Source organism: Octopus sinensis, linkage group LG26 (genome assembly GCF_006345805.1).
Source record: "Octopus sinensis linkage group LG26, ASM634580v1, whole genome shotgun sequence".
Lineage (NCBI taxonomy): Eukaryota > Metazoa > Mollusca > Cephalopoda > Octopoda > Octopodidae > Octopus > Octopus sinensis.
Genome location: NC_043022.1, coordinates 23,803,169 through 23,823,168, shown reverse-complemented (window position 1 = coordinate 23,823,168; position 20,000 = coordinate 23,803,169). Strand labels below are relative to the sequence as shown.

The window sequence follows — 20,000 nt, the reverse complement described above, 5'->3', positions numbered from 1 at the left end:
CGGCAACACTGGCTTTTATTGTTTAACAAACAAGAAACCTTATTAAACTAAGCTCCAGCAGAAATTCTCTCAGAAAAACAGCGGTAACGTAATTGTTCAATAACAAAGCTGTCCGATTTCGTGAAAGCATAATCATCATCATCACCATCATCATCGTTATTATTATTAAATATATTTTTTGTTCATTTTTTTGGTTTTTGTTTTCTTTTTATAAGTTAAAATTTCAAAACAAATTGACAAAAAAAATTTTTTTTTGTTTATTTTTCTTTCTTTTGTTTTTCTCTTGTCCTTGAAAAAAATAAATATTCTTTTTTCAAGTGATCCTTAAGGCAAGCAGTTCTACAAGCCAACCAACCAACCAACCAACCAACCAACCAACCCTTAATTGCAAGCCCATAAAAAAACCCAACCCCAACCCACACCCTCCGCAGTTTTCTTTACTTTTCATTCATCTTCTCTCCACAGCTACAGGGAGGGTGGGGCTAAGCCTGATTAAAATGCTGACGGGTTGATCTCATGCTTTTGGCATTGCTTTGTTCCTCTCATGTTTCTGAAGTTTTCGGTAGAAACTTTGCACATATGTGAACACGCACTTCCAGTCAGGTTTCTGCATTTTTACCATGTCATCTGTATCCAGCAATGGGGCAATGTCAGCACATTTCCTGTGTGAAACATGGAAAGAATGAATAAATAAATAAATAGATAAATAAAGGCATATATGTATCTGTATTTTTTATCTTTTACTTGTTTCAGTCATTAGACAGCAACCATGCTGGAGCACCTCCTTAAATATTTAGTAGAATGAATTGACCCAGTACTTATTATTTTTTGTAAAGCCTGGTACTTATTCTATCAGTTACTTTTGCCCAACTGCTAAGTTATGGAGGATATAAACACACCAACACTGGCTGTCAACTGGTTGGTGCAGTAGAAACACACACACGTATTCATACACACGCATTCACACACACACAACAGACTTCTTTCAGTTTCCTTTTACCAAATCCACTTGCAAGGTTTGGTTGGGCTGAGGCTGTTGTAGAAGACACTTGATCAAGGTTCCATGCAATGGGACTGAATCTAGAACCATGTGGTTGGAAAGCAAATTTCTTACCTCACAAACACACCTGCACCTATATATATATATTTGTTTTGCAAGATTTTTGATGTGAAATCGTGTGTTGAAACAAATATTGTTGTATTTAGGAATGGTCATTTTGCCAGTTTAACCAAAGTAATACCAAATATATAGTGCGTGTGTTTTTTATTGGCTAAACTGGCAAAATGACCATTCCTACATACAACAATATATATATATATATATATATATATATATATATAATATGTGTATAGATACACAGAAACACACACACATGTTGTAATAATGAAGTCAAGTTAAATAGTGATATTTTGAAATCATTTAATAAGCATGTTTCAGGTTTGAGTAATAAAAGACAGGAAATGCATCCATTACATAAACCTTCCTCAGTTGAAATATTTTGGAATATTTTGATACCTTGAAATGCTTTAATCTTGGAAGGTTTACCTTATGGATGCATTTTCTATTATATATTTTGCAAACCTGAAGCATACGTAATAAATGCTTTCACAATATCACAATTTGGGTTGACATCATTATTACAGCTCGTACCACTTAATACCAGTACACAAACTAGCTGGTTTAGACTCCACTTATGCAGATACTCTAACAACAATCTGGAGTAGTTTGTTATATTTGACTGAAGTCAAAAATTCTGGTACCATGCACAACTTCTTAGTATTATATATATATATATATATAGTGGAGGCGCAATGACCTAGTGGTTAGGGCAGCGGACTCGCAGTCGTAGGATCGTGGTTTCGATTCCCAGACCGGGGCGTTGTGAGTGTTTATTGAGCGTAAACACCTAAAGCTCCACGAGGCTCCGGCAGGGGATGGTGGCGATCCCTGCTGTACTCTTTTGCCACAACTTTCTCTCACTCTTTCTTCTGTTGGCCTGCTCGCTTAGCCAGTGGGGTGGCGTCATTTGAAGGCTAAAACAATGCGAAGCGCATTGTGACCAGCGATGTGTAGCAACATCTGATAGCCTGGTCGGTCACGGTGATATATATACATACACACATATGCTTTTTAGCACTATACAGCTATACAAAATGCTTTCTCAAGATGAATACTGCAGCTTTGTGGCTATCCACATTAAGTAAGACATACAGAATGCTATTTGGTACTAGTACTGCTTCTGTTGCAGATAACAAATTTTTATGCAACTTGCCAGCTATCTGCAACTCTAGTAAAGGCAAAATTTGTCTAAACCTGTGGTTGATAGAAGATACTTGTGGTTGTTGATATATAAATATACAGAAATGCTGGGTTCTAGCAACTCCACTGCTGCTTCTGGACATTTTTTGTTTGCTACTGATGCTGGTGTGTTTCTTTTAGCACCATACATCTATATGAGATGCTTTCTCAAGGCAACACAGTATTGCTATATATATATACAGCAGCCTGTTTCTAAGCAAGGTAATATGTTTCCACAGTTTAATGTTTTTCATGGAAGATTGGAAATTAACAACCGTGCTTGTAGGACAACTGGATCCATTTGCAACCACCATGCCATGTCTCATTACAAACATACTCACATACACACACACACACACACACATGCACACACACAGATATACGATGGGTTTCTTTCAGTTCACCAGATTCACTCATAAAGTTTTGGTCAGCCTGGAGAAATAGTAGAAGACATTTGTCCAAGGTGCCACACAGTGGGACTGAACCCAAGACCACATGGTTGGGAAGCAAGCTTTTTAACCACACAGCCATGCCTATTTATATATATATATATGTGTGTGATGCAGTCCTTACTTTAATGTTCTGTTACTGACTTACATTATGCACACACACAAACACACACGCACACTCACATACACACACACATACACGCACACATGCACACACACAATCCTGTTAGAAAAACAGCTACCTAGCCATCTAGTTAGATAGATTGACAGTTACATAGCCATACATTTAGACAAACACATAGCCAGCTAAATTTACTTTAATGGACAAATAATACTCACTCAGCAGTCTGAAATGCCAGGTCAAAATTATATCTCCTCTTTTTAGGGTCCAAGGCATAGAAGTCGAAAGATTCAGGGTAGAAATGGTGAATAAGGGCACAGAATGCTAATCCATTGGCCCAACTGCTGGAGAAATTTGTGATCACAACTTTCTATAAAGATAACAAAGAATATATTACAGGGAACAGGTTGCATATTTAGAATGTAGGGTAATGTTGTAGTAGGGAAAGCCATGGAGGATCGTAGGGCAATATTATAGGGTAACAATATTGGCTAATAATGTAGGGGTGACAATAGGGGACATTATACAGCAGGCTGCACATTTAGGATATGGGAAAACATTGTAGGGCAGAAGCAGTGTAGGGATGTAGGGAAACAGTGTTGGATAGCAATATGAAGTTACAGAGTAGAAGTGACAACAGAACACATTATTGAACAGGTTACATATTTAGGGTGTAGGATAACACTGTAGGGTGAAAGTAGTGCAAGGTAACAATATGGAGTAACAAGACAGCATATATAGAAGGTCACATATTCTGTATGTTAAGATGTTGGGCAATATTTTAGGGTAATGGCAACATATGTTAACACAGTGTAGGGTTAACAATAACAACCACCCAGTCTATCTAGCTGTAAATAAGTATGACAGTGGGATCTTTTCGGTTTGAACGGCAGTTTTTAATTTCTAGGTAACTAAAAAATTTTAAACTTCGTATACTGGTAGAATGTGTTTATAAAACATCATTTTCTCTTGGCTTTATTGAGAAAATTCTATAGTTTGTAAGATATTTGTTGTTTTTTTCTTCAATTTCTGCAATTTCAAACAATCACTGACGTCCATTGAGGTAAAAAACATTCTGTGCCATATGAATATGTCCCTCGTTTAAGAAGCAGATTGGGTTTATTTACATTTGCGAAGAAAAAAAGATACCCTTCCCCCCACCCCTAACCCTAACCCTAAAACAGATTGAAATGCAATAGATCGATACAAGGGTCATAATTATGGGTGACAATCTCATATTACACCGCTAGAAAAAACTGCCATTCAAACCGAAAAGATCCTGACAGCGTTGTATAGTTCATTATATTGTGTCGATGACAAATAAGCTTAACATTTTCATTATGATATTTCTGTTGAAACACTACTTTTACTTCAATTAATTTCGGAAATAATGAAGAATTTGGTAAAATAATTTTGTCATTACTATGCTAGTGTTTTGAACAAAAATTAACATAGAATTTTGAGGGAAAGTTTTAAGTTACATCATTTAAATCAGTAAGATTTGATCATAGAACCTAGGGTGATCTCAGGCAGATTGGTATCAAAAAAAGGTTAACTGCCAACAGCTCAGTCTAAATAGCTGTAAGTGGGTACAACAGTGTGATACAGTTCATTGTAGTGTATCCATGACCCTGATACTTGACTGTTAATGGCATTGCCTATCTAGTTATAGTCTGGTATAGTTCACTATACTGTGTTCATGGACAAAAGACTTAGCTGTGAATAGGATAATCTATATAACTGTAAGTAGGAACCACAGAGAACACAGCTGTAATTCTGACATTGGAAAGTTAGCTGTAAGGAGCTAGTACCATGTCTGAGATCTTCTCATTCGCCTACCATTATTGAGGCAAATATCAACACCAGCCTGCCAGGTAATAACAACCAAACATCAACTACTAACTCCCACATAACTTGTAAATGGCTGATCAATAAAATACTTTAGTTCTTTATAATTTATTATTTCTCAGTAAATCAACAGAAATATGTATATATAATGTATGTATTCTGTCTATTCAAGTGTGGTCGTTGCCAGTGTCACTGAACTGGCTCCTGTGCTGGTAGCATGTAAAAAACACTTTTGAGCATGGTCGTCGCCAGAACCGCCTGACTGGCCCTTGTGCTGGTGGCACGTTAAGGCACCCACTACACTCTCGGAGTGGTTGGCATTAGGAAGGGCATCCAGCTGTAGAAACTTTGCCAAATCAGATTGAGCCTGGTGCAGCTTCTGGCTCACCAGTCCTCAGTCAAACCGTCCAACCCATGCCAGCATGGAAAGCAGACATTAAACGGAAAAAAAAAAGTCATATATAAACTACCACACTATAGTGTAAAATTGGCTGAAATTGTTAGTCATTCATCACTGAAGTTATTTGCAGAAGGACCTTATAAAATTCAGTCCTTTTGTGTGTGTGTGTGTGTGTGTGTGTGTGTGTGCGCGTGTGTACATATATATATGTGTGTAATTATATATGTGTAATTATATATAATATCAAAATCAAAATCATCTCGATGACTGGCATCCATGCTAGCGGGGTGCAAAGAGCACCATACGAGTGTGATCGTTGACAGAGCAGCTATTCGAGTATGATCGTTACCAGCGTGTAAAAAGATTCGAGCGAGGTCATTGCCAGTACCGCCTGACTGGCCCCCGTGCAGGTGGCACATAAAAAGCACCCACTACACTCTTGGAGTGGTTGGTGTTAGGAAGGGCATCCAGCTGTAGAAACTCTGCCAGGTCAAGACTGGAGCCTGGTGCAGCCATCTGGTTCACGAGCCCTCAGTCAAAATCATCCAACCCATGCTAGCAAGGAAAACGGATGTTAAACAATGATGATGATGATGATGATGAATATGTATGCAACAAAGCCTCTATGTATACATTTATATATTTCCTTCTTGAAGCATACCACCTCTCATAAGGGCCAGTTTCCTGGCTTCCATAGTGTATATATTCCCCACATAGACAGGATGATGGTCCATCACAGGATTACTCATTTTCGCCAGCTGAGTGGACTGGAGCAATGTGAAATGAAGTGTTTTGCTGAAGAACACAATGCATTGCTTGGTTTAGGAATCAAAACCACAATCTTACAATCATGAGTCCAATATCCTAACCACTAAGCCACACACCTCCATACATTTTATATATTCATGATATATATATATATATATTATATATATGCATGTACTTTATACATACTACACGAGAGAGAATGTGAGTATGTGTGCATAGTAAGCACCATCCGAACGTGGCCGATGCCAGCGCCGCCTCGACTGGCTTCTGTGCCGTGGCACATAAAAAGCACCATCCGAACGTGGCCAATGCCAGCACCGCCTTGACTGGCTTCTGTGCCGGTGGCATGTTAAAAGCACCAACTGATCGTGACCGATGCCAGACCCCCCCTGGCACCTGTGCCGGTGGCACGTAAAAAGCACCCACTACACTTGCAGAGTGGTTGGCGTTAGGAAGGGCATCCAGCTGTAGAAACACTGCCAGATCAGACTGGAGCCTGGTGCAGCCCCTGGCTTCCCAGACCCCAGTTGAATCGTCCAACCCGTGCTAGCGCGGAAAACGGACGTTAAACGATGATAATGATGATGTGTATGCATACATGTATGCATAACAATGGATGTGAGGTTAAGGTTCTAGACTATTGGCCACACAACCATAACTTTATTTCTTATAACCAACATTGTTTTGGATTACCCCTAATCCTCTTAACCCTTTAACATTTAAACTAGCCATATCCAACTCAAAAATTCTGCTTTATGTTCAAATAAGCCAGCTCCAGTCTCTCACACATACTCTGCGATGTCATTCTAAAAATAAACAATCACATCATTGAAATCTCAAAGCTACTAGATAATTCATGATCAATTCAAAGCAAAGTGAATAAATATAAATTATATTTGATTGTGTAATCTGAATGCTAACACGTCAAACAAAGCAGATAACTTTGCTTGTTGTTATTGGTCATAAAACTTACATCAGCATATTCTTGTGTCATAGCTTTAGTCCATTCCAATAACATCTGTTTAATGGCACTGGGGCTTCGAGTAACAGGCTTGGCAGGGGCAGCAAGCCTACAAGAGAAAATTGTAAAGTTTTAGGGATTGAGTTTGAGCAGTCTCAGAGATGGAATTGAAAAATTAGGAGTTTTAATGGGGATAATGAATTGCATGGCGGGAAGGAAAAGAGTATAGGGTATTGTGTGGAATAATTATAAGAATAGAAAGTTTAGCGAAAGAAATGGTCTTTGGTAAAGGTATTGCAAAGATGGAAGAGTAAAAAAATTAAGAAGTTGTAAAGAATGAAGGGAGCTGGAAATGATAGAAGTGAACAAAAAAGTTAATCAGAATAATAAGACCAAAAACAAAAACAGTCCTTATACTAACAGGTGTCTTGCGAATGATTTAGAAGATATGTAAACAGACCTGCAGGACATTCACATATGCACAACATATAGAAAATTTATATCGAAAAGGACTCACCAACAAAGAATATGACTATATTACCAACTTAGATATAAACCTAGTGTCTATATGGTATACCAGAAGTCCACAAAAGTGAAGAATAAGGTAAGCATACTAGGGGACCAATGACATATACATTAATGTCCTCTCATCAAATCATCTGGAATTAAGATTAATAATAGCGGTCCAGTATGGGAAACACATGGTCTGAATAAATTTTTAGATATCCTACTCAAGCCTTTCCTTAAGCACACCAGAAATTTCATAATAGATGACTTAGATAAGATAAACAATCTTCAGAAAACAGTCGATGAAAAAACTATGATTGTATCTTTCAATGATATAAATATCTCTTCAAACATTTCTCATGAGTTAGGAATTGAGGCCATTAAATTCCAGTTGAATTTCCTCACCATATAAAAATAGAATTTATAATAGAACTTAAAATTTATTCTTGAGAATAACTACTTAATGTTTAATGACAACTTATTTTTTTGACAAAAGTACATGATTGCAATGCGTATGATAAGTGCTCCCACCTTTGCAAATCTAGTTATTTGCTATCTAGAAATCACTACAAAAATATGGAAACTCTTTATTTAAATACATAGAGGAAAACTGGAAGAATTGTCTTGATGATTGCTTCATTCTGTCAAATGAAAGCTTAGAGAAATTAAAAGAATTTAAAATACATTTCAATGGAATATAGTCATAACTAACTATTTTTAGACATCCTAATAAAGAAAGTCAACAACCAGACAGAGATGGATATTTACTTTAAACTTCAGAGCTAGCTGAGAAATTTTGCAATTTTCTGCACGAAAATTGTTGTGTGCCTATAAAGACATTTAGCATACAGTTTGGAAATAGTGTAGCAACTGTACACATGAGTATCCAAGTAAACAACAACCTGATGGCATTGGGCATCAAAACTATCCTTCCTACTCCCTACAGTAGAGACCTTGCTCCCTGTGACTTTTGGTTGTTCCCAAAGCTGAAGGAGAATATCAGGGGCAGTTGTTTTGAAGATGAAGGAGGCTGTGATGAGGATCCTGGACACCTTCACTTTGGAGGACTTCCATGGGGCTTTTAGGAAGTGTCTGAAGTGCTACAACAAAGAGCGTTGAAGTCAGCGAATCCTACTTTGAAAGATGAGTTTGTAATTTCTTTAAAATTAATGTCTCCCCAGAAAAATCTGAAAACTTCTGGAATACACTTTGTATGTCTTTGTATATCACACACACACATACCAGCCCCCCAACAAAAATGTCACTATAATAGTACTTACCCTCCTTTTGGAGCATTGGCAGCCATGCCTCCAGCTGAAATGGACAGAAAAAGGGTTATGTATTAATATGCATGTTACAGCTGAATTGAAGTGGTCAAGGATGGTCAAGTCAACAGGGCACTAGAGCAATATCCCTCTATAGAGGGCACCACCAGTCTTGCACAGATGATGTTCTACAGATTATCTCACAATAGATATTTTTATAGACATTTCAGTGAAATGGGGTTATAAGGGAACAAAATGTTTAGTCTTAAAAACACCTTGGAGATGATGATATAAATCTCCACCAGGATAAAACACCAGTCTCTCACAGGCAAATATTCCCCAGTTGATCTGTTGGTACCTATTACCACACAAAAGCTAAATGTGCTGAAGTAATTTGGAATAAAATTCATCAACCATCACTTGTTCATATGCAGTGTATTTAATCTGAATGTCCATATATGGTATACTACATCTGTCTTTATTCACTGGTGTCTGTTCTCATTCATCCATTTGTGATAAATCAGTGTTAGGTCTGTCCTTGCTCACCATCCATCATGTATTTATCAGTGCTAGGTCTGTCTTTGCTCACTCAGACCAAGCTAGATCTGCCCTTGCCCAGCCGTCTGTGGAATTTCTGTGATCAGTAGTACTAGGTCTGTCCCTGCCACACCCTCTTTGACCCATAATCACGTAAGAACACTAGCAAGGGATGTGAACACATGACCTATAAGTTGGTACACCAATGCCTTATCATCTGGATGGTCCTACTCCTTGCCTCTACAAGCAACCTAGCTCAACTGAATACAGACAGCAACACAAGTGGCCAAGTGAGAACATACCTAGTACTGTTGAATACTGAAATGCTACTGGTGGATAAATGAGCAAGAACAGGCTTAATAATGAAATACCATAACTGGGTGAAGGACCTAGGACTGAAAAACCATACAAGTGGTTGAGGGAGGATAAAGCAATACTGAACACTGTACACTCACTGGTACAAGGGTGAGAACAAATGCAGTGCTGAAATTCCACATATAGGTGCATGAAGACAGGCCTATTACTATCCATCAACCCATCTTCTTTGCCAACTTTTCCTTGGAGGGTTGTGGGGATAGAGTCCTCAAGCACTTCCTCCATAGGGTCCTATCAGAAGTGACTGTCATTACATTTTCCTGCTGGATTCTGGAGTGTCACCAACAGAAACTATTGACATTATCCAGCCATCTCATTATCATATTTGGGTCATCTTAATCAATCAACGATGTCTATTCAACTGAAGAAAGTTACTGCTATTTGCAGTAGTAATCGAAGAGGATCAACTTCTGGGTCATCTCTGCTAATTGTCACCACTCTGTTCTATTCATACAAAGTGGTAGTATTTAGTAGAGATGACTTGGAAGTTGTTCCTCTTTGATTACTATTGCAAACAGCAGTAGCTTTCTTCAACCGAATACATGTTGATTGGTTAAAATTACCCAAATATGACAACTTTAACATGAAATAACTTCTAAAATACGAAATTTTGTCAAAAATGTTGAAAGTGAACCGTGTTCAGCATGAGAAATTACACCAGTATACAAAGTTTCAAACTGTTTAGTTAAAAGAAGATAATTAAAAAATCTGTGAGTGAAACTGAACAGGTCTCCAATGTTACTACTGATCACTAAAATACTTCATGAGGACTGAACTTATACTGAAACACCACAGATATGTCAGTGAGGACAGACTTGATATTGATATAGAAAGGTAAATAAGAGTAATCCTGGAACTGAAATACCACAGGTTGTAGAATGAGAATATACCCAATACTGTTATACAATGAAATATTGTGGTGTGAAGATAGATCTAATACTGTCTCTGTTGCCCTGAGTAACTGATGAAATGACAATGGTCTTTGATATAGGAATAAGGCCTACAATTTTAAGAGGTGAGATGTGGTTAGTCAATACCACCAAGCCCAGTGTTTGACTAGTACTTTATTTTAACAATCACAAAAGGATGAAAGGCAAAGTTTACCTCAATAGGATGACAACAAAAGCAATGATAGTAACCAGTATCTTAGTTATCATCATTGTTAATATTAGTATCATTAAGATGGTGAGCTAGCTGAATTGTTAGCATGCTGGACTAAATGCTTAGAAGTATCTCATTTGTCTTTATGTTCTGAGTTCAAATGCCACTAGGGTTGACTTTGCCTTTCATCCTTTCAGGGTCGATAAAATAAGTTCCAGTTAAGTACCTGGGGTCAATGTAATTGACTTACTCCCTCTGTTAAATTTGCTGGCCTTGTGCCAAAATTTGAAATCAATATTAGCATCATTGATAAAGTAGTGAGCTGACAGAAGAATTATGAAAAAATATAACATGGACAAATGAATAACAAATATAAAAGTGACCTAGGTAACTGTATGACAGAAATATGTGACAAAGAAGTACACGAGGGGGGAAAACATATGAAAGACATATATGACTCAGGTAAATACATTATAGAAACGTCACACACACACACACACACACACACACACACATTAATTGCTGGTAGGGACACCGTATTTTGTTTTACAACCATAATAGAATAACTACACAGCTAAAAAGAAAAATAGGTATTGGGGGTCAGTTCATTTGACTAAACCCTTCTAAGTGGTGTCCCACCAGGTCACAGTCCAGTGATTGAAACAAGTAGAAGATAAAAAAATAAGAGATGTTTAAATTTGATCTTTTTTAATAAGGGTTTTTCATATTTACTTATTAGCTTGTTATGTTTGGTTTGGAACCATAACAGCAAGCTGGTGTTTTAAGATCTTCACACTCTCACTTTCAGACTATACTATGTAGACCAAACCAAGCATTTTGCAGTAAGTCACAAAGGGTCTTGGGAATAATTATATAACTGATAAAATCCTCAATGCTGGATTTAAAATTATAAAACAGAAAACCAGGGAGATTTCATATCTTGCTATTTTCAAAATTTTTTATGTGTGATGCATCTGTGTGTTTAATTTAGGTCAGTATTTTGCTGTCCAAAAAATTCCCAAAGTTATTCTTCATATTCTTTTATGGAAATCCATATAAAATTATGATATTGGCTTCAAATTTTGGTACGAGGCCAGCAAGTTTGGAGGAGGGGTTAAGTCAATTACATTGATCCCAGTGTTCAACTGGTACTTATTTTATCGACTTCAAAAGGATGAAAGGCAAAGTCGACCTCGGCAGAATTTGAAATTGAACCCAGATCATTAAGACAGACAAAAAGCCACTGAGCATTTTGTCTGATGTTGTAATGATTCTGCCAGCTCACTGCCTATATAAGATTATAATACTGACAGTTTTATTTTGTGTACTGTATGATAAGTTGCAAAGTATCCTTTGTGTACATGAATGATTAGCCAATGAGAAACAACTGTTCTTGTGATTCCAAAGGATCCTTGTTGTAATTGTATGGTCAACCAATGAGAAAAGATTATACTTGTGTGTCTGATGTAACAGTTTGAGTCTTCAAGTTTACAAGTTTCATGATTCAAATTTGTATTTAACAGTTATCTGAAGAATATTCCCTTAGTTTAAATGTGTGACTACACATTAATAAGAAAATATGAAATAAATCAAAATTGGACACAGTCATGCCATATATCTGTCTGTCTATCTAACATTACATATATGTGTGTGTGCTGATACACACACACACACACACACACACCACACACACACACATGTATATACATAAAATGATCTAAATCTACATATTTCTGGGAATAGCTTCTCTCCTTCAAAGCCCATAAATCATTTCTTATGTATTTTTATATTTTTGATGGTTATCTTTTCCAAGTTCATAAATGCTTTCCTAAATAAACTGGCACTTCACTTTAGAAGTTTCAAGGAAGCTATATGGTAATGCTCAAGTACATAATTCTAAGGGTACTGCTTTTTATAGCAGAAACAGCTGTAAGTTGATGAAATTAATTACATAATTCTTATTCATTTAATTTCATATTATGTTCTGTACTCAACTAATAAATTGTTCTGAAGCATATACATATATTGGTTTTTAACACCAGGTGTTAGAAGCAGCAAGAAATATTTCTTCTGTTTATAGAAATGAAGCTTTAAGTGTCTGGACATGTCAATTTTACTTGGGAAATTTCTCTCAGAGATTCCACTTGATCCAGACAACAAGTTCTGTCAATATTGAGCTTCTGAAAGCTGTAGTTGAGGAAAATCTAAAGCAAACTGAATGAGAGGTAGCAAAACTGTTTAATTCAAGTCACACTTTGATCATAAAATACTTTTATGACTCAGGAAAAGGGCCGAAAATTGATCAGTAGGTCCCACACCATCTGACTGCTTACCAGTATAATCTGCACATCATTGAAGAGTAGACATGCTACTTACTGAACATTTCCAGGGTAGACTTATCACAAGTGATGAAAAATAGGTTCTCTCTAATCATATCCAATGAAAACAACAATGGTTAGCACCCAATGGAAAAGGAGAATTTATCTTCAAATCAGGATTTCACCCAGAAAAGTTATGCTCTGTGTGTCATGGGATATGAAAAGCTAAACTGAAGTGAAACAATTAATGTGGAGAGGTAGTGACATTAATTGGAAGCATTGCACAAAAATATACAGAAAAACATCCATCATGGATCAATTGTAAAAGTATGTTACTTTTGCAGGATAATGAAAGACCACATACTGCCCAAGTCACTCAAGAAAAGATTATGGCACAAAATATGGAAGTTTTACTTCATCCTCTTCACTCTCCTGACCTTACTCTTTCTTGTGAATACTAAGTGACCACACTAGTGCTGGTGCCACATGAAAAGCACCTGCTACACTCTGTAAAGTGGTTGGCATTAGTAAGGTATCCAGCTTGACAACCGATGCTGGTGTGTTTATGTACCGGTAACTTAGTGCTTCGGCAAAAGAGACCAATAAAATAAGTACTAGGATTACAAAGAATAAGTCCTGGAGTCGATTTGCTCAACTAAAGGCAGTGCTCCAGCATGGCCACTGTCAAATGACTGAAACAACTAAAAGAGTATATATAATATAAATAATATGTATATATATATATATATATATATATATTATATATATATATAGAGAGAGAGAGAGAGAGAGAGAGAGAGACAGACAGATAGACATTGTATGGACACACATACACACACTTGCAAACTCCATATATATGGATGCACACACATATATGAGGACACAGGCATACTCATTCATATGCCATATGTTGACACATGGTTACCTTAAATATGCCAAATCATATATATCCAAATAATAAATACACATGCTTGCATTTAAACAAGAATACACACACATGCTTGTATATACTTGTAAACAAACCGATATAAATGATGACACTGACATCATTATTTACATAATGGCATAAACAGGACAGCCTGAAGCAAACTTCAGAAGTAAACTGTTAAATTTTGGTATAACAAATATATATGTCCATTGTACACCAACATATTGATAATAATTGCACTATGTAAAATTATAAAATACATTTTAATATATTTTTAAATACTTTGAATATATCTGTGTATGTGTGTGTGTGTGTGCGTGTGATTTACATGTATGCTTACATATAGGTGTGGCTGTGTGGTAAGAAGCTGCTTCCCAACCACATGATTCTGGGTTAAGTCCCACTGCATGACACCTTGGGCAAGTGTCTTCTACTATAGCTTCAGGCCAATCAAAGCCTTGTGAGTGAATTTGGTAGATGGAAAGAAGTCCATCTTATGTGTGTGTGTGTGTGTGCATACTTGTGTGTGTCTGTGTTTGTCCTCCCACCCCACCATCGCTTGACAACCAATGCTGGTTTGTTTATGTCCCCGTAACTTAGTGGATCGGCAAAAGAGACTGAAATAATAAGTGCTAGGCTTACAAAGAATAAGTCCTGGGGTTGATTTGTTTGACTAAAGGCAGTGCTCCAGCATGGCCACAGTCAAAATGACTGAGACAAGTGAAGGAGTAAAAGTAAAAGAATATACGTATATATATGCATGCATGTGTGTATTACATATATGTATATACACACAAATATATATCTGTGTACATATGTATGTACTTGTGGATGTATATATATATCTATACATATATATATATATATATATATATACACATATACATACATGCATACACAACATACACACATACATATACATACATATCTGTTTCTCTATCTATCTATCTAACTGTTTCTCTCTATATATACATACATATGTATATCTACAGACTGACAGGCCGACAAACAGACAGATAGATAGATAGATAGATAGATGGATAGTTAAATGCGTAGTTAGAGATAGGTTGAATTGTATCATAACACCTAGAGAGAGAGAGAGAGAGAGAGAGAGAGAGAGAGAGAGAGAGAGAGAGAGAGAGAGAGAGAAAGAGAGAGAGAGTGAAAGAGAGAGATAGATGCAGAGAAAGAGGGAGAGCTAGATAGCTAGTTAGATTGATATGAGAGATCATGTGGGAGGTTAAGCGGGATGCTGGATGCTCTAGGTAACCTAATATCGTTCATCCCTCCACCAGAATCAGAACTATGCAAAAAACAGCACCAATTTTGGTATCTATGAGTATGTATGTGTGTATGTGTGTGTGGCAGTGAGAGTGAGAGGAAAGAAAGAACAGAGGAGAGAGAGAAACAGAGTGATTGAGAAGACAGCGAGAGAGAGAGAGAAAAACAGAAAGGGTGAAGAGAAAGAAGAGAAAAGACAAGAGTGAGAGAGAAAGAGAGAGAGTAAAAAACAGAAAGGGTGAAGAGAAATGAGAGAGAGAGAGAGAGAGAGGCTGTCAGCCAAACAGACAGATAGACAGAGATGCTGATTAAAAACCCATAGCTAGGTTCCGGAACATTCCTTTGGGTGTATGTTTTTGTGTGTGCATGCATATGTGTGTGTGTGTGTGTGAGAGAGAGAGAGAGAAAGACAGACAGACAGACAGATAGACAGAAAGAGATTTATAGATTGTTTGCTTATATATGTAACAAGAAAATAAGTGAATCTTTATACATACAAACATACACACACACACATATACACATACACACACAGTTACATGGAGAGAGAGACACAGACAGAGAGAAAGGGAGTAAGAGAGATTGTATGTCTGTGTGTATGAGAGTGCATATGTGTATGCATGAGAGAGATAGAGAGATAGAGAGAGAGAAAGAGAGAGAGAGAGAGAGAGAGAGAGAGAGTAATTTTAAGTTATTTAATCTCAGTTCAATCCCAATCAAGCAGACCAATGACCAAAGGTATTCCAACAGTGGCCATCATGTTTTTAATGAGTACAAGGAACCAAGGGTCCACTTAGTCAACATTTTCTTCTTTAAGGTGGTAAGTTATGGACTGAGGGTGATTTGGCTGCTATCTTTAGTATGTAGGATGGTTATTTGGTGGCTCTCAATTGTTTGGGGTGTTTGTATGTGGTCTTTCCTTGTTTCCATGTGTATGTGTATGTAGAAAGAAGAAGAAGAGAGCGAGAGAGAGAGGGGGTAAGATATTGTCTGTGTGTTTGTGTATATATATGCATGTGTATATACATGTGTGTGCATAGAGAAAGAAATTGTATAAGAGATTGTGTGTATGAGTGCATGTATGCGTATACATATGTGTGTATGTATATGTGGAGAGAGATGGAGAGAGAGAGAGAGTTAAGTGATTGCTTTTATGTGTGCATACATGTATGTGTATGTATTTTGGTATGTTTAAGTATCTATGCATGTGTCTGTGCATGATATGTATGCATATTTGCATGGCTGGGTATGCATGTGTGTTTGTATACACATGTGCGTGTGTTTGTGTGTGTGTGCGTGCGTGTGTTTGTGTTTGTGTGTGTGTGTGTGTGTAAATCTCTTCAGTGTATAAACTTGTTAAGATTTCAGTCCAGATTTGGCATCAGTTAAAAACCCAGGAACTGTATGTGTTGGGGGTGGTTGGCTGGGATGAATTGGTGTGTGGTGTGGTGTGGTTTGTAACAACAAGGATAGGCTCCCCTCAACCTCCCTCCTCTTCTCACTGTCAATTGACTCCGCCTCCTCCCCAGGGGCACACCATCCACCAACCCGGTGTAAGTGCTAGAGGAGATAGACTTGAAATACTTCAAGTGATATGTCAGGGGGTGGTAGTGGTGGTGGGGGTTCACAAAGAGAGGGAGGAAAGGGGCTTTTTCATCATGAAGGTATTTACTAAGGATAACAAAATAAAAAACAAAAATCACTGTTCATCTTCATTATCATTATTTGTAATGTTCCCCTCATTGTATGCCCCTGAGGCAAATAAAAGAAATCAATATTCCTGTTCATATTTTGAATTTCTGCATTTCTGCATTTTTTGTTTTTTCCATTTTCCATTTTGAACCTGAGAAAGATGGACAATCTGTTGAAATATTGTTCAATTTGTTCAGTTCAATAAACTGAGTTGATTTCTATTACAAATCACATTGCACTCTTCTCATTATGTTGTTTATTTATCTTTGTGAAGAGTTACAACAATCTTCATAAATTATCATTATTATTATTATTATTATTATTATTATTATCATTATTATTATTATTAATATTATTATTATTATTATTATTGTGTGAAGAGCAGTGCATGCCATCAAAGTGACACTGGGGTACAATTATACGAAGCCCAATATACCCGTCATGACTACACGTCTGATAAGGGTACACCAAGCACATGCATCACAACCATATGTGCATGACATGGTAATCTCATATCAAGATAAACAGCACATGACCTTGCAGGTGGGTCCCAGTTAGAAGTTTCTTCAGGTCAAGTAGCCTATCCTGCTCAAAAAGTCCCTGAATAAGGGTTGTTTAAGGATGTTGAACGACACACCCATGTTTCCAGAGGTGAATTATCCAAACTCCAAAGAATTCCTCTCAGCACATGGCTATGATGCTTCCCCACTACTTCTGCTCGTGATCAGAGATGCTCATATCAGCCACTAAGGGACGTGCTCAACTGGTTTGGGTCAAACAACTGACAAGCAAATCTGTGGTACTGAGCAGAATATTTGCTGTAGCCCATCTTTTATACCAAGACAAAACAATATACATTATAACACTTCAGTTAAGATCAGAAGACATGAGAGCCACTGCCCAGTACTGCACCAGGGCAAATATTATTATTATTATTATTATTATTATTATTATTATTATTATTATGACAAACTGGCAGAAATGTTAGCATGTTGGACAAAATGCTTAGCAGCATTTCATTTGTCTTAACATTCTGAGTTCAGATTCTGCCGAGGTTGGGTTTGCCTTTCCTCCTCTCAGGATCAATGAAATAAGTACCAGTTACATACTGGCATCAATGTAAATGAGTAGCATAGCCCTCCCCACAAAATTTCAGGTCTTATACTTATAATAGAAAGAATTATTATTATTATTATTATTATTATTATTATTATTATTATTATTATTATTATTGTTATTATTATTATTATTACTACTACTACTACTACTACTACTACTACTACTACTACTACTACTACTACTACTATTATTATTATTATTATTATTATTATTATTATTGTTATTATTATTATTAAGGGCAAATGATTGGCAAAGTCTTTAGAATGTTGGATGAAATGCCTTGAAGTATCTACTCAAGTTCAAATTCCACCAAATTCAACTTTGTTTCTCATTCCTCTGGGGTTGATATTGAAGCAAATATCATTGATTAATACCTTTCCCTCAAAACTGCTGAATTTGTACAAACATCAGAAAACATTAAAAGTGGTGAACTAGCAGAATCAGTAGAGTCGCAGACAAACTGCTTCGTGGTATTAGTTCAGGACATGCATACATACAAAAAGAAAAGAGAAGCAAACAAGAACAACTACTTGAAAACTCCTATCTTCTATATCCAGATTATAAATTCACATTTTCTTTTATTCTTTTACTTGTTTCAGTCATTTGATTGCAGCCATGCTGGAGCACTACCTTAAAAGGTTTTAGTCAAAGAAATCGAACCCAGGACTTATTCTTTGTAAGCCTTGTACTTATTCTATCAGTCTCTTTTGCTGAACTGCTACACTATGGGGACATAAACACACCCACATCAGTTGTCAAGTGATGGTAGGGGGACAAACATAGACACAAAGAAACAGGTAAATATAAATATATACACACACACATATATATATATATAAATATATACGAGCAAAAGGCCCCCCCCTGTCCAATGGAGGGTGCTGAGTTGTCAAATATTTAAACCGAATTTTCTGAAAACAACTTGTCCGACCATCCCATAGGCCTCCCCTTTGAGAAACACTGATTTAACCTAAATTTGAGACAGCAGCAAAAGAGGAAATAAAGATAGACTCTTTTTCTATTCCAAAGAATGCTTTATCGATCGTATTCTCACCTGGAATCGATTTTTGTAATTTTTTCAAGACTTATACATGCCCTGATACCATTGGTATCTACACATCAAATTTGAGTGCAATTGGATGGAGGATGCCCGAGATCCTAGAAGACACACACACAGACAGACAGAACGGATTTTATATATATATATATATGACAGGCTTCTTTCAGTTTGCCTCTATTGAATCCACTCACAAGGCCATGCAGTAGGACTGAACCCAGAACCATGTGGTTGGGAAGCAAGCTTCTTACCACACAGCTGTGCCTGTGCCTTAAAAAAAGCTTACAATTCCTTAGCAGAGCATGGTTTCGATCTATGGACCTCTGGGTTATGAGCCCAGCATGCTTTCACTGTACCACTCTGCTTAACCAATAATAATTGATGCACTTGGTTTTGTGAGTAAATGCCTATGTGACAGTCTGGATAAGTTGAGGTTTTCAGAAAAAGAAATCAACCAGCTAATTTGCACATGACAAATGCAATCAGTAAGTGCAACAGTAAAAATATACAAGACATTTCTAAAATTTAAAATGTGAGTTTGTCATTGTTATCTTTATTCTAGTGATGGCACTTTATAATTTTGTTAGAAACCAGCTCCTTCCTTGCAGGAAGATTTCAAAGAATTAGAAATAGAAGAGAACATACTTGCATATAGACATACATACATACATACATACATACATACATACATACATACATACATAAATGCATGTATAGATATATGGATACATACATATATACCTGCAAACATACATAAATGCATGCATCCGTGCATACATGCATAGATACACATATATATATGTATAAACAAAAAAGCATGCATGCATATGAATATATATACACACATACATTCATAACTACAACATACTACATATACATATATGCACACAAAGATGCATACAGACATACATACATGGATATATATATACATACATAGACACACACATACATACATGCACACATAAATGCATGTA

At 36.7% G+C, this 20,000-nt stretch overlaps 1 protein-coding gene across 34 annotated transcripts in view; it reads right to left on the bottom strand.

The window, feature by feature from the left end:
- LOC115224761 (serine-rich adhesin for platelets) overlaps positions 1-20,000 on the bottom strand; it is a 284,926-nt gene that overhangs the window by 3 nt on the left and 264,923 nt on the right. For all 34 annotated transcript variants that reach the window (XM_036513719.1, XM_036513717.1, XM_036513722.1 and 31 more), the window contains 4 exons: positions 8,634-8,667; positions 6,859-6,955; positions 3,088-3,239; positions 1-662 (listed from right to left, as the gene is read on the bottom strand). The exon at positions 1-662 is cut by the window's left edge and continues 3 nt beyond it. In XM_036513719.1, the coding sequence (XP_036369612.1) occupies positions 515-662; positions 3,088-3,239; positions 6,859-6,955; positions 8,634-8,667 (431 nt within the window). In that variant the 3' untranslated portion in view covers positions 1-514. The remainder of the gene's footprint in view (positions 663-3,087; positions 3,240-6,858; positions 6,956-8,633; positions 8,668-20,000) is intronic.